Here is a 26,310-nt window from a genome sequence, read left to right as displayed (position 1 = left end):
AGCCATATAAATTTGACAGTCATCAGCGTATATGTGATAATGTAGGCCGTGTTTAGCAATGATATTTCCCAGTGGCAGCATATAAATAGAAAAGTGGAGTGGACCTAGAATGGAGCCCTGGGGAACTCCCCAGGGGAGTGGGACAAAAGGAGAAGAGCAATCGCCTATGTGAATGCTGAAACTCCTGTCAGACAGATAGGAGTGATGGGCTCGACACACGGGAGGTGACATCACCTCTCCTCCATTCATTTTCAATGAGACATGCGCGACAAAGTGATAATCGCGGGTCTCCCTCCTACCAAGCGAAACGCGAAAAACGTGTGTGAAATTGTGCGCTCGTGCACGTGTCGTGCACAGGTGACGCAATCCCAGAAAGTTGAAACATTTTCAACTTTTCATCGCTGTCGCTCAGACGAGGACCAATCAACGGAGGTTTCATTCACTGACCAATGAGCGGACAGGATGCTCCGTACATCTCCGAGCAAACATGGAGAAGTTGATTATTATTATGTTTTATATAGTAAAATCAGAAGTAAGATTTCACATAACTCTAGCAGCACCTTGTGAAACATCATATCTACCGCTTTATTAACGCTGAACCGCTTAAATAACCTTGATTCCCTCCAACCTGACACAGCCAAACAAAACAACGGAAGATTCGATTTCGCCATGGAACAGAATGCGTAGACGTTTTTGCAGCTGGCCGCTGCCGCGGATCGCCTCCCGTGTTTCAGGTAATAAAAGCGGCGGCGACAAATTTCACTGATCGCGATCGTTTGTCGCCTCCCGTGTGTCGAGCCCATGAAACCAATTTAGCGCAGTCCCTGTGACTCCAACAAAAGATTTCAGCCTAGTTAACAGAATGTTATGGTCAACTGTATCGAATGCCGCTGATAGGTCTAGCAGTAGTAACAGAACAAAGGAACTAGCATCAGCCAACAGCCATTGTAATATACAACAACTCTTTGATGGCTTGATTATTATTATTCTGAGCTACTACAGCAATCAATTTCCCTCTGGAATTAATAAAGTATTTTTGAATTGAATTGAAATAATTATTTTTATAAAAATTTATTTTTTAAATATAGCTTTTAAATGAGAAACTGTATATTAATTCTGCACACCTCTAAACGTCCCGTAGACATATTTTATTTTAAATATAGCTTTTTAATAAAATGTTTCATATTTTAACTTTAAAGTATAATACATTCCCAAATTTATGAACCCCTAACCATTACCCTAACCCAGTATTGCTGCACTGGCTGCAGAACAATGTCCTGGAAAACCTTTTAAAATTCAGCTGTGAAGGTGAATACCTGTAAAATTCCCTTCGACTCTTTACCAGCAAATGAGAACGCAGTGTGGGCTGGATTTGCATAGCCTAGAATACTTTACAAGCAGTTTGATGCTCCTCATTTTACTACCAGAGGACACAGCAGACCAGCTGTCAGCGGCTGATCCTGGAAAACCCTGGGGCCTGATCCGACCACCTAAGACAGCTTATTTGGTCTAAATTCTGGTTAAACTTGCAGAAGGAAGGTGGAAATGAACAACTAGAAGCAGACTTTTCCACAGAGTGGCTGAACACTCATTTAACTTCTCCCTTGCTGGGTCAGGTTGCGCTCTGGGAGGAGTTCTGTGTGTTTTCAAGCCAATCAGGGCGAGCGGAAACAGGTCAGGTAGCTGAAGAGGACCTCGGAGAAAGCACAAGGCAGGGCAGTGGAGCCACGCGCATTAGGAGGTAACAGAGCACACACACACACCCACACACAGCTACACACACCTTTAACACTGACAGATCACCTCGCGGTTTTTATTTGTGCATCAGTCCGCATTTTAAAAGCAGATACTTGTACTTTTATTTTGTAGTATTAATAGATTTGATTTTAAGTTTCTGTTGTTAAAAGTTTGTCTTAAGTTTCAGAAGTTCATGAATGGATCTTCTTTCTTTCTTAAGGTTTTACATGAGCAGATGTGCTGAGGGGGCTAAGATGAGCTGGTATAATACATCAAGCTTTGTCCATTTATAAAACTCAAAGAGACACGCTTTACCATAAAAGTAGATTTAAAAGGGAGGTGTGACAAGTGACGAGCGCTGTGTTTAGCCATGTTTTGGTTCGTCTCCCTGAGTGTCCATTTAAGAGTGCGAGTGTGGATAGAAAGCAGGTCCCCTGTGTGTATCACTCATCTATTTATAGTGAGAACAAATCCCAGATATGAAAAGAATCCTTCTGCCACTTACGAGGCAGCGGCGACAAAAGAGAAAGGGCAGAGCGAAGATGGAGAGCAGGGACAGAACATGCTTATGAAGAAAAATAATGGAAATGAGCAAACATTCAGATCTGTTTTCTGTTAACGACCATAACTATGCAGGACTCTGGGTGATGCTAATCGTTAGCAATGGAGTAGAACGTTTATTTTTGGGTTCTGTTTAACAACATTTACTGTAAAAACCCAAATATGTTGTAAAGGGCTGGCTTATGTTTGGATTTTTGATGAGTGAATAAAATGGGATTTATCAAGTTTGTGTCTAATTGTGGAGCCAAAGCATTAGCTTCTTTTGCAAACACTGGTTACGTCATACTTCGTGGTCTTAAAGGTGCTGAACGCTCATTTAATCCATACATTTGCAGCAATCTCTGATAGGAATGAAGGCCTTGCAAGTTGTGCTGGGGGGGGGGGGGGGGGGTATTCTGGAACTAGAAATGAGCCAATAACAGCTGAGCTTCAAACGGCAGATTTTGGAGTTATTTCCTAATGTTTGGACATCTTGCCTCTGATTGGATAACAGCAATGTAACTCCAAGGCCCTTTTCAGATAGACATTCTGGAATATGTGTGGACAATTCAATCCGGTTTTTAACCGGAACTGTGTTTTCAGACACACCACTTTTGTACCGGAACTTGTCCTTTCGGCTGCGTTCACACAGCAGGGAAAAGTTCCAGATGTCTGGCGGCGGGGTGGGGGGATCGGACTCATGTTAAGAAGAAGAAGAAGAAAATATCATTTCTATAGCGCCTCTCAAGATAAAAATCACGAGGCGCTTAAGCATAATTCTGCGCACGCGAAGACGCATAAGAGACCTGGATGATGAAGCTCAGTGGTTAAAGGAATCACTGAAGCGCTCTGTCGCGCGTCTAGGCGGTACCGTAGGAGGCGAGTTGCCGTGGTTCGCCGCATGCTACAGGAGCGAGCTATCTAGGTGCGCACAGCGTCCCCCGGTCCCCTCCCCCTCCCCCTCCCCCTTGTCCGGAACTCTACCTCACCAGTCTGAAGCAGCCACCCTGTCCGTAACAAATCCGGACCTGTTACTAGGGGCTTCGTTCGGTTAAATTCCGGAACACGTTATCCGGATGTTTGTAGTCAGACACAAAGGTCTTACGGACAGAGTCCGGAACATTTCCGTTTTTCATGGCCTGTCTGAAGGGGGCTCAACAGTAAATTGCAAAGTGGATGTTTTATCTCCACAAATACCGCTAACCTGGAGGAGTTCTTCCATTTGAAGATCATGCTAATGCTAATGGTTAGCTTCTACTAGTCAAGATGTCCTCTGCTAATTCCTGGATGCTAAACCAGCTGCAGCCTTCCCCGTCGTGAGTCAAGATAGGTGAGTCCATCAATGTTAAGTGACAGTGTGACATGGGTCTGTCAGGATTTTCTAATTCTAGAGTTTCGCCGTCTGTTGTCTATCAGAAACTAATGCAGGAGATAGGTGTACGAGACTATTTTCATGGTCAGCTTGCATGAAACACTCCGAGGGACCAATCTAATCAGAAATAATCATTAAAAAAAGTTTTTTTCAGTCAACCACACCTTTAAAGTGTCCTAATTGGAATTCCACATCTTCACCAACAACACAAGATTACGGCTTTTTTTTTCTTTCCTCCATCCTTCCTTTGTTTTTTACTCTGTGCATCTGCTTTTGGGAAATGCTTTGTTTGCTATTCAACATCCTGCTGTCAACAAGGCAGATCAGTCTTTTTACTTCACCCCTGCAGACAGTCTGAATTTAGTCACGGTTCAGATTTAAAATCAAAACCTCACAAAGTGTGTGATTTGTAAATCTGTTGCTAAAGCTAATGCCGGTGTCTGTGTAACACATCAATGTTTGCAACTAGTTAGAGACAAAAAGTTGCAAGAACATTTAGTTATGATCACTTGCAAAAATTTTGTAAATGCTAAAACTAAATAAATCGGCTGCCCCCTCCCCTCCCTGAAGGGCATTTTTGCCTCCCGCTGCCTCAGCAGAGCTCAGGCTATCACCAAAGACGGCACACATCCTGTCTTCCATCTGTTTGACCTGCTGCCCTCTGGCAGGCACCACAGGTCGATCCAAGCCAGGACCAAGACTCAGAAACAGCTTCTTTCCGCTGGCTGTCACGATTTTGGACACACATTTGAAAGCTGTAGATCGTTAGTGGTACTGAGTCTATAGATGTGTTTCTATTGGGCTATCCTCCAAAATATCGGTGCCTCTTTGTTGCTGCTGCGTTTGTGACCTGGCTGCTTTGTGTACCTTTTGCACATCTGCACTGCCTTTAAATAATGTTGGACATTGTGATAATCATGATACATTTATAGTGTTTGTGTCTCTATTATGCGTTTTTATTCTTTTAATCTTTGCCGCTAAATTATAAGTAACATACTACCTTCCAACCTACCTACCTACATGCCTACCTACGATTATTTTATTGTCTTTCGTCAACATATTTTGTGCTGCTAACCCCTCCTAAATAGTCTCAAATTTGTCACACTTCTTTAATCTCAGAAAATGAAACTAAGTTGGTTTCCAGATTATCACAAAGATTCTGTAACTACTTAGAAAAAAAAACTTGTGTCAGGAAATCAAGATCCCTCATGAACAACTTGAAAACATCTGGACAATGCCATTTCTGACCAACAGTGGAGCTCTCCTTCCTCCTTCCCAGAGCACTCACAGGCAGCCCAGTCCACTCTCAGCAACTCTCCTCTGAACTTGATGGATAAAAACTAAAACCTTGAATCAAAATGTTTTTCTCACTTTTTGTATCTTTATTCCTTTTCCCCACAGTGTCTATTGCAATAGAAAATGTATGGCCATTTATGCAAACAAGGTGACACGTCACCTAGCAACCAGCACCTTTGTGAAGAGCCCTTTTAAAAACAAAAGTAGAATTGGACGCCAAGTTCCTCCACACCTTAAAAAGTACAAGTGCTTACAACTGAATAGGTTTTAGGAATTTAAGAACTTCACAACACCTTCACTCACATGATTGCTTTAATTAAACAATTCTTTCTTCTTTCTTTCGGTCTTTATTTTGGTTTGCAGCATTAACATAACATTTCTCTTTTCAAACATCTCTTTTCAAACAAAAACAACAATATTAACAACTTGAATTTAAACCAAAAAAGGAATAGGCAGAAGCAATGCTTATTTTAGCCTACCCTATTTTCCATCTAAGATACATAACCAATATAAATTTTTTATTTTCCCCAATATAAATATCCACAATGAAAATTCATTAATGTCTATACATACTTTTCATACCCTGTAAATATGTGACACTTTACACCTGCTTTAAACTTTAGTAAAGAAGTACATTTCTTCAAATCATCATCTAACTCATTCCACAATTTCACACCAAAAACTGAAACACATCTTGATTAAACATTAGTTCTGGCTTTTACACATTCAAACATAAATACACCGGAGATTATAATGATCATCTCTTGGTTTGAAATAAACTTTTATGCAACTTGGGATATTATTATTAACTACTTTATGGAGAATCTCTAAGATTTTTACTTTAATAATATCTCCTAATTTTAGCGTTTTAGTTTGACTAAATAGATTATGGGTTGGTTCGAGGTATTCCAATTTATTAACTATTCGAATCGCCTTTTGTTGTAATTTAAAAACAGTCTCAACACACGTTTTACCTGCATTTCCCCAAACCTCTGCACAGTAAGACAAATAAGGCATAACCAAAGAGCTATAAATCAAAAGCAAGGCATTTTTATTTAGTACATCACTAGTTTTATAAAGTATAGCAATAGATTTAGACACTTGCCGTTTGATATATTCAATATGTGGTTTCCAACTGAGTTTACTATCAATAATCACACCTAGGAATTTAGTTTCATGTACTTGTTCAATTGGGACTCCATTTAAATACAGCTTAGCACCGTCATTGTGCCTGTTCCTTGAAAATATCATAAATTTGGTTTTATTTTCATTTAGTGATAGCTTGTTGTAATCAAACCATATTTTTATTGAACCCAATTTGTTTTCAACCTCTTGTAATAATTTACTCATATCTTTTCCCATACAAATGAAATTAGTATCATCTGCAAACATAATAAATTTTAACCGAGACGATACAGAAAAGATGTCGTTCAGGTATAGGTTGAATAATTTCGGTCCTAGCACCGAGCCTTGCGGTACACCACATATTACTCTTTGAAGCTGTGAATCAATATCATTAACATTTACATATTGAAATCTACTGCTTAAATAACTTTCAAGCCATTGATTGGCTTTACCACGAAGACCATAGTATTCACATTTCTTGAGCAGGTATGTGTGATCAATTGTATCAAATGCCTTACAAGTCAATCAAGACAGCCACTACATGAAGTTTTTGATCCACTGCTGTTGCAATCTGCTCTACTAAATCCATAACTGCTAATGAGGTTGAACAATTCTCCCTAAACCCATACTGATGGTCGTTTAAAAGATCAAACTTGTTGATAAATGCTTCAAATCTAATTACAAAAAGTTTCTCAAGTATCTTTGAAAACTGTGGTAGTAAAGAGATAGGTCTATAGTTACAAGGTCTATAATTACAAGGTCTATAGTTACGAGCTAATAATTTATCACCACTTTTATAAATAGGAATAACTCTGGCTATTTTCATTTGTTCATGGACTGTGCCACTTGAAAAGGATTTATTGCAAATATAAGTAAAAGGTTCAATAATGCAATGGATAACCCCCTTGATGAGAGACATATCACATGAAAATCTAAGGATTTTTTACCTTTGAAACTATGTACCACTTGGATCACATCACTTTGGCTTACACTGCTCAAAAACATTGTATTATTATTTTTATTTATTTATTTAATGGTTAATGTCAACTTCTGGCAGCTTTTTAGCTAGATTAGGGCCAACATTTACAAAATATTTACAGTCAGCTGTTACTACCGTCATGTTGTGTACTTGTGGGAGGTTTTTGGCTTTCGTACTCACATCAAGGACAGGAATACATTTTACTGAATGTTGATACACAAACAGCTCCTTGGAAACCAGTGGACACTTCTCTGGTCCTCCAATTAGATAAACAGTCCATGAAAATATCTTCAGTTAGAAATCTCCTGGGCTGATGTTGATCTGTGAAGTAGCAGCTTGGAGAAAGGAAAATCAGTGTGAACAAAGATAAAGTTGAAGTACGGTACCCAAATAAATTAAAATTTCTGTTAACATGTTTGCAATGTCCAATAGAATAGTTCTTTGATAGTATTTGTGTAGATTTGTAGAAAGTGCTATAGCATTATGGAAAATGAGCCATTGACAAAAATAGCTATTACTTAATTCAGGCTGGTCTGATGAACAAAAATAAGTTTCTGATGGAAAATAGTGTTTCTTTTGCATTACCATGTGCTCTTTTACCTCAGTCTGTGCCTCTAATTGACTCCTTTTGAATGTATTTATAGGATCTGGCACCTGTGATATCTGATAGTAATAGAATGTCAGTTGGTTATATTGAGCTCAGTCGAAAAGAGCCTTGCAAAAAATATGTCAAAAATGTTTTAAGCTTGGGCCTTGTGATTGGACTGGACCTGTCAAGGGTGTTCCCCGCCTCTCGTCTGATAACTGCTGGAGATAGGCAGCAGCTCTCCAAGACCCTATAGGCTTAAGTGGTTAAACTGGTGAGTGAGTGAGTCAGTGAGTGAATGAGTTTAAGGCTCGAGATCCAGAAGGTATAATTTGTCTTTACCTGATACTTTCTTGTTTTGTATCGTCTTGTATCTTGTCTTGTGCTGTATTTTGTATCGCAGTATTGTCTTGTATCTGTCATGCTGAGAGCAGGAGGTTAGGACCCAAAATGCAGAAGCCCAGACAACTCAGGCAGGAACGGTTAAATGAATGAAAGTCCTTCATTAGGATGATGGGTAAATATCCAAAGGGGCAGGAAGCCAAACCGAAAATCCAGAAAAAACTGAACTACAACAAAGCTCATTCATGAGCAAGAACTTGGAGTTCCTGAGGAGGACAGAACAATGCTGACAAAGACAATGTACCAACAAAAAATGAGGGACAAGACAGGGTTTTTAAACACAGAGGGAAGCAATCAGGGGAACAGGTGACAGGTGTAAGGAGTGAGGTCTAGAGGGAAGACAGGTGCCATCAATAAACTAAATGGGGAAAGAACTAAGCAGAGGGGGAGATAAAACTTAACCTATAAAACACTAAATAAATAAACCTAAAGACAAAGGGCAAAGATAAACAACTAATAATTAGAGGGGTAAGGAGGGCTAATACAAACCAATGGGAACTACAAGGGGGTGACTAGGAGAAAACATAAGGGAAGCCTAGAGAACGCTGGTGAACACAAGGAGGCACAGAGCACAAGGGGACACATGAGGGGAACGCAGAACATGACAGTATCGTACTGTATTGTTTTGAATCGTAGTGGTGTCTTGTATTCTATTGTATTTTCTTGTATTAGTATCATAATGTGTAGGCTTGTATCATACTGTAATGTCGTGTTTTTGTATTATATTGTATTGTCCTGTAACATACTGTATTGTCTTGTATCATACTGTGTAGGTAGTAGGTATCATAGTATCATTTTTATTAATCTTCTGTTGTGCTGTACAGTGTTAATTTTGACAGGAAATTTTAATTTTATTTTAGTCTTAGTCTTTTGGCTAAAAATTAATTTTAGTCTTAGTCCTATTTTAGTCATTGGATTTATTTTAGTTTTAGTCCCATTTTAGTCGACAAAAATAACAAGTAATTTTAGTCGATAAAAATAAGCAATTTTAGTCAACAAAATGCATATATTTTTTCTAATGAAGTAATTTCCTACTTTTGTATAGAGCACGGAAAAACTAGTGTAATTTAATACACAGAGTCCAAACTCTTAACCACCACTGATCAGATATAACACACACAGCTAAGAACATAGAATATTTGAATAAAAAAACCACTTCACACGTTTAACACTTACGTGTTTAATAAAAAACAAAAAGCACACTGGAAATTACAAAGGTGCTCTTTTTAGCACCTTTGTCTAGTAGACAGTCTTTTCTTAAATGTAACTTTTTTTGTTTTCATAATGTTTTTCAATTAGATTACTTATCTTGGTTTTCTTTGGCACAGTAAACTTCTTATCCAAACTTTCTATCATCAGAATAAAATCCTCATCTTCTACTGTTGTGACCGGCAATCCTGTACATCCAATCCATGTAGCGATAGCCTCTTCTTTCATTTGTTGTTCTTTGGCATCACTCTTTGTAGTACTTGTAAATGCGTCCTCAATGTTCTGGTTGGACATTTTTGCCTTTTTGGTAGCTGGTTGGCCACCATCAGCAATAGTTTTCTGCAACTGCAAAAAAATAAAAATACACAATTAAAACATTGACTTTCTAACAATGATTTACCTGTTGCTTTTTGAGATTTCACACATTATATATATATATATATATATATATATATAATCTCGTTATAAAATGAACCGGTAAAAGATCTGTGCGGGCTCGGGACTCGGATCATATCAGTGCAAACCAGACATTGTGAAAATTATTAACAGCCAACAGCATGCGTCACTTTACTGGTCTAGTCCTGGTTTAGAGCGCACGTACAGCGAGCGGCTGCGACCCAAAAAGTACCAGAACCGCTCACGGTGCATGCGCAATCATGCATCAACACTGCTCACCCGCTATTTCCCTAATAACACACGTTATAGTCATGAAAATACGGTACGTCCGAATTTTTATCCCAACATGACAGTGTTGATACAGTTTTATTTGCCTATATATTACTTTTCGGGTCGTCACGTGTACAACATTTAAGTGGATTTACCTTGGAGAAAATGGCGAAGTGGCCATTCTGTAGATGCCTCTTCAGATTCGTTGTTCTTTGCTCGGAACGACAGTCCACACTCTCGGCATGTAGTTTTGGTAGCAATGTTATCATAAGAAAATTGACTCCACACATCTTCTCTTCTTTTTCGCCCAGCAGTTAACATTTTCCTCCACTGCTTCTTCTTATGCCGTCGATATATTCAGTGAGCTATGTTTAGCATACCGCGCATACCTGCCCCTTTATACTATTCAGGGTCTGTCTTCTCTCACGTCGTCCCGCATGTTCACGGCACGCCACGCCCCTTGTCTTCTACTACGTTCGCATCTCAAAACAACACAATAGTCGCACCGCACCATAGAGCGCCATGTAGAAGAGCGTCATCGTAGATTTTCGTCTCGTCTTTCATTCGTTGACTAAAAGTTTAAATCAATTTAATTATCGTCTTCGTCTTTTTCCAAGCTTTTATTTTGAATTTTTGTTTCATTTTCGTCTGTAAATATATTTTCGTGACGAAAAAAAAGACGAAAATATTTTGTCAACAAAATTAACACTGGTGCTGTATCATTTGTATAGTCTTGGATCGTACTGCATTGTGTTGTATCGTACTGTATTGTCTTGCATTGTTGTATTGTCTTGTATCGCAGATAATTGCGTTGTATCATACTGTATTGTCTTGTATCATACTGTATTGTCTTGTATCATACTGTATTGTCTTGTATCATACTGTATTGTCTTGTATCGTACTGTATTGGTTTGTATCGTACTGTATTATTTTGTATCATACTGTATTGTGTTGTATCATACTGTATTGTCTTGTATTGCAGTATTGTCTTCTATTGTAGTATTATCTTGTATTGTACTGTATTGTGTTGCATCATAATGTATTGTCTTGTATTGTACTTTGTTTTACATCGTAGTATTGTCTGGTATTGTACTGTATTGTGTTGTATCATACTGTATTGGTTTGTATCGTACTGTATTGTGTTGTATCATAATGTATTGTCTTGTATTGTTGTATTGTCTTGTATTGTACTTTGTTTTACATCGTAGTATTGTCTGGTATCATACTTTATTGTGCTGTATTGTACTATATTGTCTTATATTGTATTGTACTTTATTGTGTTGTATCATACTGTCTAGGCTTGTATCGTTTTGTTTAATCTTCTATTGTGCTGCATCATCTTAGTGTATTATGTTTAATCATACTGTATTGTACCGTGTTGTATCATATCACATTGTATCATCTTGTCAGCTCAACAGATTTCTCTAACAGTACTACCACAGAGTGCAGGGAGGGCACAGCATTTGTAATCTACACTTACACCATCCAGATTCCTTAGAGGTGAAACCTGAGTAAGTGAGGTCGGAGGGAATGAAGGGTCAAGAATGACGTTCATTTTGCCAAACCAATATGTTTAACCATGTCTTTATTGCTTTATTTATAACTGCTACTTAACAATTACAAGTAGAAAAACAAAACACTAATGATGGTTTCTTTAAAGCTTTGTACACTTTACCAGCACATTACTTTATTTTAATTTGCACAGATTTAACAACTATTATTATTTTTTATTTATATATCCATATATCATGCTGTCTGCACAGTCTATCCTTCAATGTGGGACACGTATAAGCAACTCAGAGGTAAAACTTAGGCCATTTAATTCTGACAGTGTGTCCCTCTCATAAATGTTTCAGAGAACAGTTCCTCTACCTGCCTGTCTTTGTAAGAGTCGCTAAGCAACTGAAATGTTATCCCGGGCATTAAAAACCACTGTTCCCCCAGTACGCACACTCATAAATTCAAACTCATAATGGAATGTTTTCAATTTACTTTCTGCAGGTCAGTGGATACACCGAGGGGGGAGTATGTCCAAACCTTCATCCAACGTTAAGGCCTTGCAGGTAAACACACATGTGGCAATATGGAGGAGTTCCTAGATTTACTTTAATGTACTAAAACAGAATATAAAGGAAATAATCAGCATTTCAGGCAGTTTCCACATTAAATTATTTATTGTTGAAGGCAGATGCAGGGTTCGGACTGTGCATACAGTATCAAGGCTTTTCAGTGCAGTTATAGCGAGGCAAACATATGCAGAGCAGTTTGTTTTAATGGCTTGATGTGCATGTCAGAGAGGCTTTCATTTACCATCTAGCTTCTCATTGTGCTCATTTTAATGTCTAACCATGGTATAGGCATTGGATCAGTATACAATGTTTTAAATACCAGTACAAACAGGAGGTTCCTCATTCAGGCTCCAGTAATTCATCACAAACAAGATCATCTGTACAGTTTCACCATATAAATATTTCATTAAAGAAAAAACATCAGACTTTCTTAAAATATTGTATCAGTAGTTTTGCATATGAAAATCATACTTAACAAATCAAAACTACTTTCACATTTTTTCCAAAGAGGCAGTTGTTTTTAAGATGCACTGTATTTCAGGAAATGAACACGCTAAACGTCCTTAACAGTTATGAAGTGACGTAAGTTGGTAAAAGTGTCCATTGGAGTATTTAATCTGGTTATAAAAGGCAAAACAATGTTAAATCTGAAAGGATGGCAACGTATAGATTTAATCATTCAGTTAACGATCATGAAAAATAGACTTAACTTTTGTTGGGATTGATGTGCTAACGGCTAGTCTAAACCCAGCCAAGACAAAAGCGTCCTGCTGCCATCTTAAACAGCTTCATGTGACATCAGGATGGCGTTTTGTTCTTGGTTGTGCTTAGTCTAGCTGTTAGCTTATCGGCCTTGAAGACAAAAGCTATTTCTTCAAACAGAAGCCATTCAGGATGCTATCTATTACAGGTGGGATGGAAAAACTTTAGAACTTTTACACAGAAAACAACTCCTAATAGCAAACAAATCCCTGATCAGGCAAACCAGTAGAATATTTGATCCAAATCCGATGATGATTTATTCACACTGGCGACAGCAAGGACTTTAAGTAGGTCAAATTTGACAGGACTTATTTAAATGTTTGTGCAAATGAATGACAGCATAATGTCTGAACTGTGATATAAACTAACAATGCCCAGGGGGTGAAGGGTTTTCAAGCATAAATGCTAAAGATTTGGGTGAATTATTCCTTTAATCTTTGGTAATGATGGGGTTCTTAGAATAAAGATGGTGAATGATTCCAGCCAAAGCAGCACTACAGTAGCATGCTGCACATGAGACGATTTCTCACCCAGAGTTCACTTCCAGTCGTCTGTAAAAAGCTGAAGCTCCACCGATATTGTTAAACTCTACGTCGTCGTGTCTGTACAGCTGTACATTACAGGTTTATATACACTACAGTACAAAACCAAACCCGTGAGGCGATGTCGGCGCAGGCAGCAGAGAACACCGAGTTAGCAGGCAGATTGATTGGCTCGGAGTGTGTGTCTCAATTTTCATAAACACACTAGTCCCATTTAGTGACTGGTGATGATCGGGTAGTAGTGACCACAAGCAAAACATGAGGTTTGGGACACTGAGAAGCCTAACATTGATGGAGAAAGTGGACATTGATCATCAGAGGCTTGAAACGTTCTCATTGCTCGTTCCCATTCTCCATCAGGCTAATTTGAACATCCCGATGGGAGCTCTGCGTCCAGGGGCGGGACTTCCTGTGAAGAGGAGAGAGGAGACAGGAGACACGGAAGAGGTGAGACTACCCAGCCTACACGACTTTGCATGTAAACTAAAACACAACTTCTTATCTCAAATGTTTAGAATGATCTTATCTCAATAGGAAAATCAGGTTGCATAAAGATCAGATGAAGAAGAACCATCATCTTCTTCATATTGTGATTCCATTTAACTGATCGTACAGCAGGCCTAAACACCTGCGGGCTGCTCGATTCGATTTGGAGTGTTTTGCCTTTGCTACGCTTTTATTTCCCTAGTCAAAGTGAGCCCTGCCGTAATGTAAAGTGTAAGCCAATGCTGTGTATGAACATTGCGCAACACAAACAGACTGGAAAAATAAAACAAATATGTATCTTCCCAATAGTGACTTTAGAAATGTCCGACGCATGTTTTCTGTTCTTGTAGAGTAAAATCTGCCCATAAACGACACTTTTAATCCTTTTTACAGCAGATAGTTTTAGGGACTCTTGCTTTTGTTGTTCAAGGCAAAATCCTGCTGCACATTTAGAAAAAAACACCGTCTGTTTATCTAATTTACAAGTTAAAAGTAAAACGGGAGTTTTGGAGCCACAAACATCAAAGCTGGGCACCTGTCTCTGTAACTCTGTTCTTAAAAAAAAGATAACTGCCCTCTTATTGGTTGGCTTCGGGAAGCCACGCCCCCAGTGGTCACTAGCAGTATGAACGGGTTTGTGAGAGAGGCAGGCGCACAGATAGGGTGGGGGCGGGGGGGAATCTACCCCCCCCCCCCCCCCCCCCAGATTCAGGGGGGAATGGGGTGCTGCTGCTGTTTGGATCGCTGGCTTCAAATGAACCAAAGCTTCCTCCCAGTTTCTCTTTAAGCTGAATTTAGCATCAGTTTATCTTCATGAAACAAAAGAATAAAGTGGAACAAGAACTTCTATCTTCTATTTTTCTCTCCTTTAACTTCTCCGTATCTCTAAATAAGAGACAGGTTACGCTGCAGCCGCCATCACTGACCCCGCCCCCCTCCCCAAGACCGGATCTCCCGACATCACAGCACTCGGTCTGACTGAGCGCTTCCAGGAGAAACAATAATGAAATTATGAAAATAATAATGCGTGTTTGGAGGAGCGTCCTCCGATCCTCTCTCTTGTGTGAGCAGACAACCTCCCGCTCTCTCTCTCGGTCGCTGATCGAGCGAGCGGAGCGCGCCGCGCGACAACCCGCTCAATTAACATAAGTTACGGCCGAAATCCAACAGAACGGGTCGGGCTGATTCGATTCGGGTTCAGTCTCAGGTTATAACTCCAGCGCTCAGCCCTGCAGAACCACATAAAGGCAGACCAAAGTTTCCTACCTGGTAAATGTGGAGAACACCGCTCTGACAGATGTGGATGCTACGCTGGTGCCGCCATTAAAATAACACAACCACATTCCACTATAACTGATTATGGTACTCTTCTATGATGCACAACCGTTTATGCCCGCATCTCATGCATTGATTATTTTCCTCAGCTCTATCCTAAACCTCCCGGTCGGCCATCGGGGGTGGGGGGTGCACGCGGGGTTTGGGGGCCACAAAGAGAGGGCTTGCAGGCCGGACGTGGCCCGCGGGCCGCCATTTGCAGACCACTGTCATAGCTCATCACCATCAGTGTGTGAATGTGTGTGAATGGATGAATGATACACTGTTGTGTAAAGTGCTTTGGAGTCTTTACTCTGAGAGGCGCTATACAAGTGCGGGTCATTTATAATTTATAGTGTTGATCAGGCAGAGCTTTGTTGCCAGCGCTCCACTGCATGATGGCTTAAACACGTATATAAAAGTGTTAGTTTTTACGTAAACCGTTGGATGAAAGTACACAAACTGACTGAGCTCCAGTTAAGGCGCTTGCAATAGTTTGTGTATGTGTATGTGTGTGTGTGTGTGTGTGTGTTTGGGGGAGGGAACATTGGAACTTAGTTCCCCCCAGTTTGAAAATCCTATCTGCGCCCCTGGAGAGAGGCGTCAGTCAATTAAAATAAAATAAATATATAAAACTTTTATTAAAAATTACTAGGTGTGTATATACTTGCATACAAATTTTATTTGTTTTTAAAAAAGATTAAAAGAAATTAAAGCAAATTAAAAAATAAGTGAGTTTATATACTGGCTTAAAAACTAGATTTAAAAAAATATATACATAAAATTTCTCAACATTAGTGGATTAATTTTACTATTTTGTTTGTTTTTATGTTATTTATTTCTTTCATTTGTAGGGTCAGCCACCAGAACCACAGCCGCGGACACCAGACGAAAAGAAACCATTGCCAGGTGCAAAGTTACCCGGGCCTGCTGTGGACCTCTCAGAGCTGCAAAACAAAAAGAGCGAACTACGATGGGTCACTAAAGACTAATGTAGGTGTCCACATACTTGTTCAGAAATGTTAGTACTGACTTCACTACCTACAAAGCAAGCCAAGCTACACCCCCGGTGGCTGGTTGCAGCATACTTTTTAAGCCCCGCCCCCACCTTGTAAAAAGAATCAGATATTACCCTGTTTCTCATTTTCTTTAATTACCTCAAGCTAATTTTTCCAGGAGTTAGTTTGTTTTCCATTTGGCTGTACTTTCGCTTTGTGGGCCCTTTCCTAACGTGTGTTTTAAATAAAGTTGGATTTGACCAAAACTTATTTCTGTAGCATCCACCTTTGATAAATAAATGAAATAAATAGAAATATTTTTGCTAAATTTAAAATCAAGTGTTTAGTTTGAGTAATTACTATACCAACTTTATCTATAAAGCACTTTTAAAACACAGCATGGCAGCCGACCAAAGTGCTGTACAGATAAAAAGTTAAACATAAAAACAAAAACACAATCAATAATAAAAGTACACAACAAAGCAGTAAAAACACAGTCAATAAAATAATACATAATAAACATAAGTTATTAATTAATCCATAATAATTATCCATAATCTTTCGTCTTAGGCAAAAATGTTCAGTGACCTTATTTATACAATATACCAACTGATTTAACTTTAATCTGTGTTTGTAGTAAAAGACAAGCTGCAGGTAATTTACTACTTGTTTTTACTGGTTTATCATCAGATATTGTGTTTTCTATATGCATCAAAAAGGACTGAAAAAAATTCACATTTAATGTTTTTTTTATTTAATTGTGATTCTTGATTTTGTAATGAAACTCTTTAGAGTTGCTCTGCACAGGCGGGATGGGTTTTAGTAAAATAACCCAAAGAAAAAGATGCAAATGAGGATGAAACTACAGAACGGAAGGACAAAGGTGAATCTGTACAGGATGTCACAGGTTTGTTGTGCCTGATGCAAATCCTGCTGATGCACATTAAAAATAACTAATGCACTAAAAAACTTCTCCGAGAGAAGATGGGTGTGTTTGTAGGCTAATAACATCTAAACAAGCACGGATAAAATGTCCAAATTAAATAATTAGTTACCGTTTCTTCCATATTTAGATTATTTCTAAACAACCAAGAAACATGAGAGTAAATCTGATGCCTAGGGGCTTGTAGGTTGGTTATAAATGTTTTTGTTTATTTATTTATTTAGCAGATGCTTTTATCCAAAGCGACGTACAGTTTATAACCTACAGTGCATGTTGTGATCTGTGGGGGAAACCGGAGTACCCGGAGGAAACCCACGCATGCACGGGGAGAACACGCAACTCCACACAGAAAGGCCGCAGCCGAGTTTCGAACCTGCAACCTTCGTGCTGCGAGGCAACAGTGCTAACCACTGCGCCACCAATAAATTTTATTTGGTGCATTGAACAAAAAAAAAACACGCTTTTACTACATACAGTTTATTTAATGACAAAATGTGACACTAAATGTGTTTTTATATTTATAGCAGTGAGTTCTGTTGAATTCAGCATGGTGGTGCAGTGGTTAGCACTGTTGCCTCCCAGCACGAAGGGTGCAGGTTCGAAACTCGGCTGCGGCCTTTCTGTGTGGAGTTGCGTGTTCTCCCCGTGCATGCGTGGGTTTCCTCCGGGTACTCCGGTTTCCCCCGCAGATCACAACATGCCCTATAGGTTATAAATTGTACGTCGCTTTGGATAAAAGCGTCTGCTACATAAATAAACATAAATATAATATTTACTTGCAGTGGCTGCAGTTCACCACGGGAGGTCACTGTGTGGTTGGTTTCTGCTCAGGTGTTTGTGTGTGTGTGTGTGTGTGTGTGCGCGTGTGTGTGTGTGGGTGTGTGTGTGTGCGCGTGTGTGTGTGTGGGTGTGTGTGTGCGCGTGTGTGTGTGTGGGTGTGTGTGTGCGTGTGTGTGTGTGTGCGTGTGTGTGTGCGTGTGTGTGTGCGTGTGTGTGTGTGTGTGTGAGCTCTGAGTAGCAGTCTGTGCTGTGTCTCTGATGAGCAGAAAACAGAAACTCTCCACATGTAAACACTGAGACGGTGCAGTGCAACGGTATTCTCGTTAATGTTATAAAATAAATACAAGAAAAAGGTGAGAAAATTAGATGGTTCAAATTCTGAAGCTTTGAGCCAACGTGTTGAAAAAAAGGATTGTTATTTAGATTTACTCTGAATAAAAACATGTTTAAAAACTGTCTTTTACTAAAGCTTCAGACTGTTTTGTGACGTGAGGATTTTTATTGCTATGTTATTTTATTGTGGTTCATGTTCATCGCCACAGATATCTTAACATGCAGGAAATTTCCCTCAGCCTCATTAAACTAAAGTGAATCACAGATACAAGAAATCTTACATATATATGTGGCAGAACTGCTCTGCTATACCTCTACAAGGCTGCATAATCATTTTCATTCATTCTCATTATTATATACAGCAGAAATTACCAGTGAACTCTTGCTACCGGCTAGTTAATTTACAGGATTATTCATTTATTCTGTCAGAAATACCACACATGAACTGTATACCTCATGCTGAAGCAGAACTGCTACAGCCAGCTGTTGCTACTCATGGTTATAGATTACAGCATTTTACCTAAATACCCATAAAGATCAGACTTACAGTTATGTGTGACAGTGTGAGTGTCCTGTCACAGTGTCCCGATTGATCATGCGCCCTAGCTACTTGGCCAAGGGGATGTCCCTTTGGCTGACTGGCTAGAGCGTATGACTCTCACCCGGGAGTCTGGGGATCGAATCCCGCCCGGGCCCTCGTTTATCCACCTTGCCACATTTGGGGCGGGGTGGAAAGGCCTTGGAACCAGATGATGGTCCAGTACAGGGTCAACAACCGGTAAACAGAGATCCCATGAAACCGTGCAGAAAAGTAGTAGAACAACAGAACAACAGAGTCTCCTGTGGAGACACACCCCTTCCTGGATCACTTCTTTGAAGCACATAGGATAAAAGAAGCCTTCCGTTACTCTGGGAGGACCACATACAACAATTCCTGTGGCAGGAGCAACCAATAAACACCAGACTCCATGCAACTACTGCAGCGTTTTTAGATAGTACTCACAGTCCGACACGCCGGAGTCCCGCGCTTCACACAGGAAGCGGAAGTTGAGCCAAAGTAAAAGATCGCTGTAGCGCCACCTCAGGCCCTATTTATATTAGCACCTTCCCTCAATGATAGGTCGTCCAATTACTTGGTGGCAGGTGACTCATCCCACTACATATGCAAGGCTTTATGAAAGCTCACTGCTGATGTTTTGCCATTAAATCGGATTAGGATGACAGTAAATTGTTCTAGGCTTCATTTGAATTTGGTTTAAACAGAATTAAACTCTACAACAGGTAAACCGTTATTTGTTAATAATCTTGCTAAATGTTTTATTTAATGACCCAAACTTGCTTTTATTTAGAAATAAATATATTTTTGGAATAAACAATGTAGATGAACTTATTGTGATTCATTGCAGCATTTTTATTTGTTTTCTTTCAGGACCATTTTTTACCAAACGAAGAGGATGAACATAATCTTCATTAGCAGAGATTCCACCGCTGCTAACAGCTAAGCTTTGATCGCCAGAGATAAAGCCACCGTCATCACCTCTCATCTAATCAGAACTACAGATCCGAATGTATTTATCATAAAACAAATCCATAAATCCTACATTTCTGATGCCGAAGAGACTTGAGTTGAAATTTCTATGAAGAAAATGGGAATTTGTGTTTGTCATTTTCTGTTCTTGAAGAGTTTTTGAGATATTTCTAATTAACTAATGAAGGATATACATAAAAAAATTGTTGTGTCGGATGGGAACCTTGTAATGTTGTTTACTGTTACATTTCCCAGGAAATTATTAATGCTGTAATAAATCTAATAAAGTCCAGACTCGTGTCACGTTTTGCTAAAGGAGAATACATGAGCTAAATTTAGTATTAACATTGGATGACTTTTAAAACACCTCAGCTTTGTCTGAAACATTTGATTTTAATGGTTAAATCATTTTTGGTGTAAATGTTTAAATAGCTTTTTGATGGGTGGTAATTAAATAAATTGCTGAATGCAGTTCTGAAGAAATGAGTTCTGATAGCTACGGCATCCTCATCATCATTCCATCTCATTATTTAAAGCGACAGTGTTTATTTCTTCTGGCGATGGGGGCAGTAGATACCTAAATAGTTGCAAGGAAGCTGTATTTTTATGTTGGAGTAAGACCTTAGCAACAGATGCCCATTAGGGTCAAAAAGCCCTGAGGAGTGCAAACTTCAGCTAAACGACGAGCACATCAGACTCCTTTTCATCAGTGGCAACAGGTGAAGAGGTCAATGTGTAAAACAATGACCTTTTGAATGGTGAAAGTTTTATAAACATTTTTTTACAAATCAGTAAATGCATTTTGTCCTCAAGGGCTCCCGTAGAAGGACACATGGCATCTAATATGGCGCCGCCCAGAGAATTAGACCCGCTCCCATGTATTTTAGACCAGGGGTGTTTCTCAGTGCCAAGGAACCTTGCCTTGATGTCTTGGCCCCGCCCCGGTTGCCTAGGAGATACGTCATTGGGAGCCACAAAGACGTGTTCCAATGTTCATGTTCTACCGAGGCGTGTGTTCTCCGTTTGTTAGCCGTTTAGATCCAAATAAGTTATCTATGGTTGGTTAGTTGCTTAGAAGTTGCAGCTTTAGTGGCTAGCAGGTAGTAACTCACTTATATATTTAATTTAATAAACATATACACAATTTAAAAAGTGAAAGGTTTGCTATTTATTTATATTGAAACTTATACGTACAAAATATAACGTTATCTCCCGTGTCACCCGACGTTACGTGACCGCCGTGGAAGCCGCGGTCACGTGATGCAAGTCTGTTCCATTCAACCATTTTCTTTGACCAAGGATGGACAGTGTCCTCGTAAGCAAGGCGCCTGGCCTCGCAAGACATCGCCTCACAAGGCCAGGTGCCTTGTTATTGAGAAACACCCCAGATTTTTATGGTTATATGTTGAGAAGCCGCCATTATTTTTCAACAACTGGGCATCCTTTAATCCATTTTCAACAACATTTTGATGGTTTTTTCCAGATATTAATGATAAAACCACACATTGTCCCTGGCTTACAGCCATCTCCATGTTTGCTTTGGGGGCCATCTTGAATGGAGGGACTATAAGTTACTGGGAAATATTTACGCAAAGATCCTCTAAAATGCTGGTTAGGACTTTTGATGAGGACGACTCAGACTGAGTTGTAGCCATCTTGAGTTTGATCACGTCGTTGAGGGTGACGGCTATTGTGAATATGGTTGACTCTAAGAACTGATTGTCAATATACTCCTAAGGATTACTTTCCCTGATTTTTGTAAAAGGTGTGGAACACTATTTTAATCAATACATTTGCAGTGGTCTCTAGAAGGAATGAATGCCTTGTAAGTCGTACTCGGGGGGGGGGGGGACGACAAAGCTGAGATGCGCTTGAATCAAAAGGTAGTCAGCCAGAGGAAAAGTAGCTTCACAGGCAGTAATTGAAGTCTTACTTCCTGATATTTTAACATCTTGCCTCTGATTGGCTTACAGCAATGCGACTCTACCACTGACTCCATTTGCTTTGCAATGTTAATGTTTAATCTCCACAAATAACACAAACCTGGAGGAGCTCTGCTGTGTGGCAGTGTTGCTGATGCTAACGATTAGCTTCTTCTAGTGGAGATAATCTCTGCTGGACGCTAAACCAACAACAGCCTTCCCCCTCGTGAGTCAAGATGGGTGAGTCCATGAATGTTAAGTGACAGGGTGATGTAGATCTGTCAGGCTTTTCTAATCCTACAGTTTCACCATCTGTTTTCTATCAGAAGCTAATGCAGGAGATAGCTGTAGGAGACTATTTTCATGTTCAGCCTGCATGAAACACTTCGAGTGACCGATTATAATCAGAAAAAATAAACGCTTTTTCAGTGTTCCACACTTTTAAACTCTGACCAGCAGTCCACGAGGCGGCAAAAACGTGTCACAGTTTAATGTTAGGAACGTTTGTTGTTTTTGTTTTTATTTTAGCAAAGATTGTATTTATTTATCCCTTCTGTTTTACGTTCTTGAGGATTCACAAAATTCTAAATCTACCCTTTCAAAGGCTGAAAAGGAGAATAGGTTGCTACTAATATACATTTATTCCGTGTATGTGCCCGTTTATAACACAACTCCATCACCACGTCATTTTGCACTCAAACTCACAAACACAGCAGCTGTAGCTAAGTTTAGCCTCGTCAGGTCATGGTGGGGAGTTCAGCCAAACGCTGCAAGCTCAAGAGGATCGGACACTTACAGTAAAAAGGCTTTCTTTATGTTCTGACCTTCAATGAAATCGCTACATGATACAATACATTTAGAAGATTAATCGGCATCTTTTAGAGATGATTACGTGAAACCTCTCCTGCAAGAACCAGAAGCCAAAGTGTGCTCCAGCCAAACGGTTGAACCGCCAGTTAAAGGGTAAAACAAGTTCAATAACTTGTTGCTCAATATTCCATAGCATTTCCATCCCATCAGCCCCTCTTATTACAGCGTAAAAATAATCACATGCCATCCATCTTTGTGACTCTGACTTTGCAGGTCACAGTAAGGTTAAATACCTCTTCAAAGGGCACGGATTACCCAAAAATGTGCGGCTACTTCTGACGCCTGTCAGAATATTTTACACCTTGGCTAAAACGACAACATTGTACAGGTTGAGCCAAATCCACAAAGCTGTGTTTCCATTCCTGTCACCATGGTGATGAGGACACAGACAGGTGCCACGCGCCAGGAATCTTGGTCATGGACCTGGCAGCTGTATTTACGATGAGTTCATCCACAGGGATAGACACCAAAGCCATGCCTTACTCTGTCCTGACCCCAAAGTGTGCGGGCTCCATTTGTTTGTCTACAATGCTCCTTTGTTGTGTGTGTGTGTGTGTGTGTGTGTGTGTGTGTGTGTGTGTGTGTGTGTGTGTGTGTGTGTGTGCGTGCATGCGTGCGTGCGTGCGTGTGTGTGTGTGTGTGTACGATTTAGAGGATACTCCCCTGGCGGACGAACAGGAAAGGGCAGCTGGTAAACACAAAGCCGGAGACATGAGGGCTTTGGGTCGGTTGGTGTTTCAGTGCCAAATGTAGGGTGGGTCACCAGTGTGTGTGGAGTGTGTATGTGTGAAGGGGGGCAGTTTAAAACCTCCTTATCATGTTGTCACATGCCAGCTGCTGCAGACAGAGGAGGACATCAACACAAATGGAGAGAGCTCGGATAAGGAGACACTTTTCCTCTCTGGTTGTCTTCATGGAGCTTTTTCTGTTGTATTTTGATGGGTTTTAACTCTCCTATCCTTCGCTCGCCCCATTTTTGCATGGATACCTATTCACTCCTCTACAGTTCCTCCCACAGAACCGGCCTCCTCTCCGGCCTCCAACGCCTGCGTGCTCAGAGGAAGATGTGTGATGTTGTCCTCGAGGCTGGTGGCGTCTCGTTCCCATGTCATCGTGCTCTCTTAGCCAGCTCCAGCGACTATTTTTGGGCACTTTTTGGAGAGACCGCTGCAGAAAGACTAGCAAGCACCATTAGCCTCTCAGCCCTGACGCCTGAGGGCTTGGAGACGATCCTGGACTTCTTGTATTCTGGTTGGCTGAGTGTTTCCCTCGCCACACTCCCTGCTGTTCTGGAGGCGGCCCGGTACCTGCAGGTGGAGACGGCTGTGTCGATATGTGAGCGTTTTATGGCAGATTGTTTAAAAGCGGAGAACTGCTGCTGCTATGCTAATCTAGCAGAGCGATTTGCACTCGTAAATTCACTTGAAACTGCAAATCAAACCATCGCAATGGAGATGAATGTGTTGCTGCTAAATCATAGAAATGACCTCCTTGAGTTGAACTTTGAGTCACTGATGGCCGTGCTTGATGCAGATGAGATACCCGGGGTCCAGGAGGCGGAGCTAACAAAGCTAGCTCTAGATTGGCTGGATAGGAATGGGCCCCTCCCACTCTTGAAATCAAATCTCCTGCTGAGTCGCCTGCGTTTTGGATTGATAGAACCTTCTGAGCTCAACAATCTTGGCCACGCCCATACAGCTATGACCACACCTCTGATTAGAAGTCAGCTGACTCGGGCGCTGGAGTACCACCGGATGGGTTCAGCCCAGCCAATCACACAGAGCAAGCAGTCGACTCTCAGGGAGCCAGCTGTCGTGCTTCTTGTGGGTGGTGGCGCCAGTGCTGATTGGCCGGAACAGCAGGTTCAAGTGTTTGATCCAAGAAGCAGGAAGTTTTTGTCTTCCAGTTGTGTCCCCCCAGTGAGGCTGAGATATCCCTGTGTGTGCTCTGTAGGAGGCTTCCTCTTTGTGATCGGAGGAGAAGAAATAACAAATGGCGATGAAGATGAGAAGACGTCTTCTGCAAAAACATCCAACCAAGTGTGGAGGTACGACCCACGCTTCACCTGCTGGATGCAGGAGGAGTCCATGTTGGATAGGCGGGCGCAGTTTACCTGCTGCGTGGTGGAAAGCATCGTCTACGCCATAGGTGGACAACACTTGGACACACATTCTTCCTTAGCGTCTGTTGAGTATTATGACATGGTTGTAGGATCGTGGAGGAGGGGTGCAGGTTTGCCCCGCCCTCTTCATGGTCACGCCTCCACCGTGCTAGACAACAACATCTATGTATCAGGGGGGCTCTCCGGCAACCAGGCCAGCATCCATGGCAACAGCCAAAATGAAAACAGAGAAATTAGTAAAGAATTCCTCTTCTGGAACCTCAAAGAGAAAGTCTGGGTGAAGAGGGCACCCATGTCTGTCGCGAGATTCGGCCATCGCTTGGCAACAGCCCACGGATACATTTACGCCCTGTTGGGGATGTACGAGCCATTCTGCGACATCGAACGTTACGACCCCCAGTCGGACCTGTGGACACGCCTCAGACCACTCGTCACAAGCGCCTTCCACTACGGCGTCATTTCCATGTCATCTGGAAATCTGCTTGTGTTTGGAGGTCAAAGGTGGAGCGATGGTCAGGAGGTGATTATTAGGAGTGTGCTAGAGTACGATACAAAGAGAGATCGATGGAAAGAGATCTCCCAGCTTCCCAGACCTCTGACTGGGATCGAGTGCGCACTGCTGCCTCTGCTTGTGAATAAAATATAAGAATATCAGAAAAGAAAGTACAAAGACTAAAGATAAGCTTCGAAGTCTGTTAGAAAAAGCCACGTCTAAACAAGACCTTTAAAAACAGAATATATTATAAAATACTAGTTCAGTTTTTTTAATCTTTTTTTGCTCTGTTGTGTTTGTAATTTAGGTGAAATAAAATCTGAAGCTAAGCTAAATTAATAATTTTAACAGCAGATCCTGTTACATCACTTTTATTGTCAATCTTCTTAAGACTCATTCCTTTTAAAATCTCATGTATAAAATGAGAAAAGTAGGATATGCAGGACTTACATTTAACAGCTAGAATTCAATAATGGTGCAGTTTTATGCTTCAGCTTAAGGCCGGGGACACACTGGCCACCAAAGCGCCGGGAGGCGAAGCGCTCACGAAATTCTGCCGCTGCTCGCTTCTCCTCAGTTCAGACCAGACGCTTGTTTCTCCGCTCCGGTCGAGGCGCGCCTCGTAGTTTTTCTTTTAACCACTTGGCGTCCTCCATTTCCTCTCCACCTTTTCTCTGCTCTTTTCCTCTACACCCCCTCCCCCTTGCTGTTTGTGTGTGTTTGTACGCGTGTGTGTGAACCTCTGGTGTGAACCAGTTGTTAATAGCTGGCCTACGACTTTCTGCCTCTCTGTCCTGTTTGCTTCGGTTGAAAGACACCCGAAACCACACCCCTTCACGTGGTCACACACACACACACACACACACACACACACACAAGTTCGCTGTGTGTGTGTGTTTGTGTGGTTTTTATGCAGTGTCTGTTTACGAACACATTTGACTATCGCGGAATTGTATTTTGAAATGCTTTATATTGTTGAATTTACCGGCCTGCCTCTTATGTCTAGGTTTGACGTCCTGCCAGAATTGACGCGGTTCACCCGCGGCTCGCGAAAAAAATAGAGCAGACGCCGAAACGATCGCTGCACGGCGCGGGGTGGAGCGCCGGCGAGCGGCGCTTCGGGGGCCCATGTGGTCTATAGAATAGGATAACAAGGGTGCAAAATGAAGGCGGTCCCCGTTTCGTGGCGCTTCAGCGGCCGGTGTGTCCCCGGCGTAAGACGGAATATATTGTGCG

At 40.9% G+C, this 26,310-nt stretch overlaps 3 protein-coding genes across 3 annotated transcripts in view; 2 read left to right on the top strand and 1 right to left on the bottom strand.

The window, feature by feature from the left end:
• Positions 1–1,512: 1,512 nt before the first annotated feature.
• Positions 1,513–19,959, top strand: smpx (small muscle protein X-linked). Its single transcript, XM_015955491.3, has 5 exons — positions 1,513–1,741; positions 11,914–11,975; positions 13,646–13,732; positions 15,940–16,078; positions 19,569–19,959. Exons 2-4 carry the CDS (start codon positions 11,940–11,942, stop codon positions 16,075–16,077), a joined length of 261 nt encoding a protein of 86 aa, XP_015810977.1. The 5' UTR covers positions 1,513–1,741; positions 11,914–11,939; the 3' UTR covers position 16,078; positions 19,569–19,959.
• The window catches only part of cnksr2a (connector enhancer of kinase suppressor of Ras 2a), a 90,696-nt gene continuing 77,925 nt past the window's right edge, over positions 13,540–26,310 (bottom strand). Inside the window, exon 24 of the mRNA XM_054751031.2 lies at positions 13,540–13,694. Coding sequence (XP_054607006.2) covers positions 13,647–13,694 — 48 coding nt within the window. The 3' untranslated portion in view covers positions 13,540–13,646. The remainder of the gene's footprint in view (positions 13,695–26,310) is intronic.
• On the top strand, positions 23,256–25,432 carry LOC107383070 (kelch-like protein 34). Its single transcript, XM_015955490.3, has one exon. The coding sequence runs from the start codon at positions 23,398–23,400 to the stop codon at positions 25,225–25,227; it is 1,830 nt and encodes a 609-aa protein (XP_015810976.3). The 5' UTR covers positions 23,256–23,397; the 3' UTR covers positions 25,228–25,432.

The sequence above is a fragment of the Nothobranchius furzeri genome, chromosome 7 (genome assembly GCF_043380555.1).
Source record: "Nothobranchius furzeri strain GRZ-AD chromosome 7, NfurGRZ-RIMD1, whole genome shotgun sequence".
NCBI classification, from domain to species: Eukaryota; Metazoa; Chordata; class Actinopteri; order Cyprinodontiformes; family Nothobranchiidae; genus Nothobranchius; species Nothobranchius furzeri.
The sequence above is the reverse complement of the archived record's forward strand: the minus strand, read 5'-3'. Positions and strand labels throughout refer to the sequence as shown.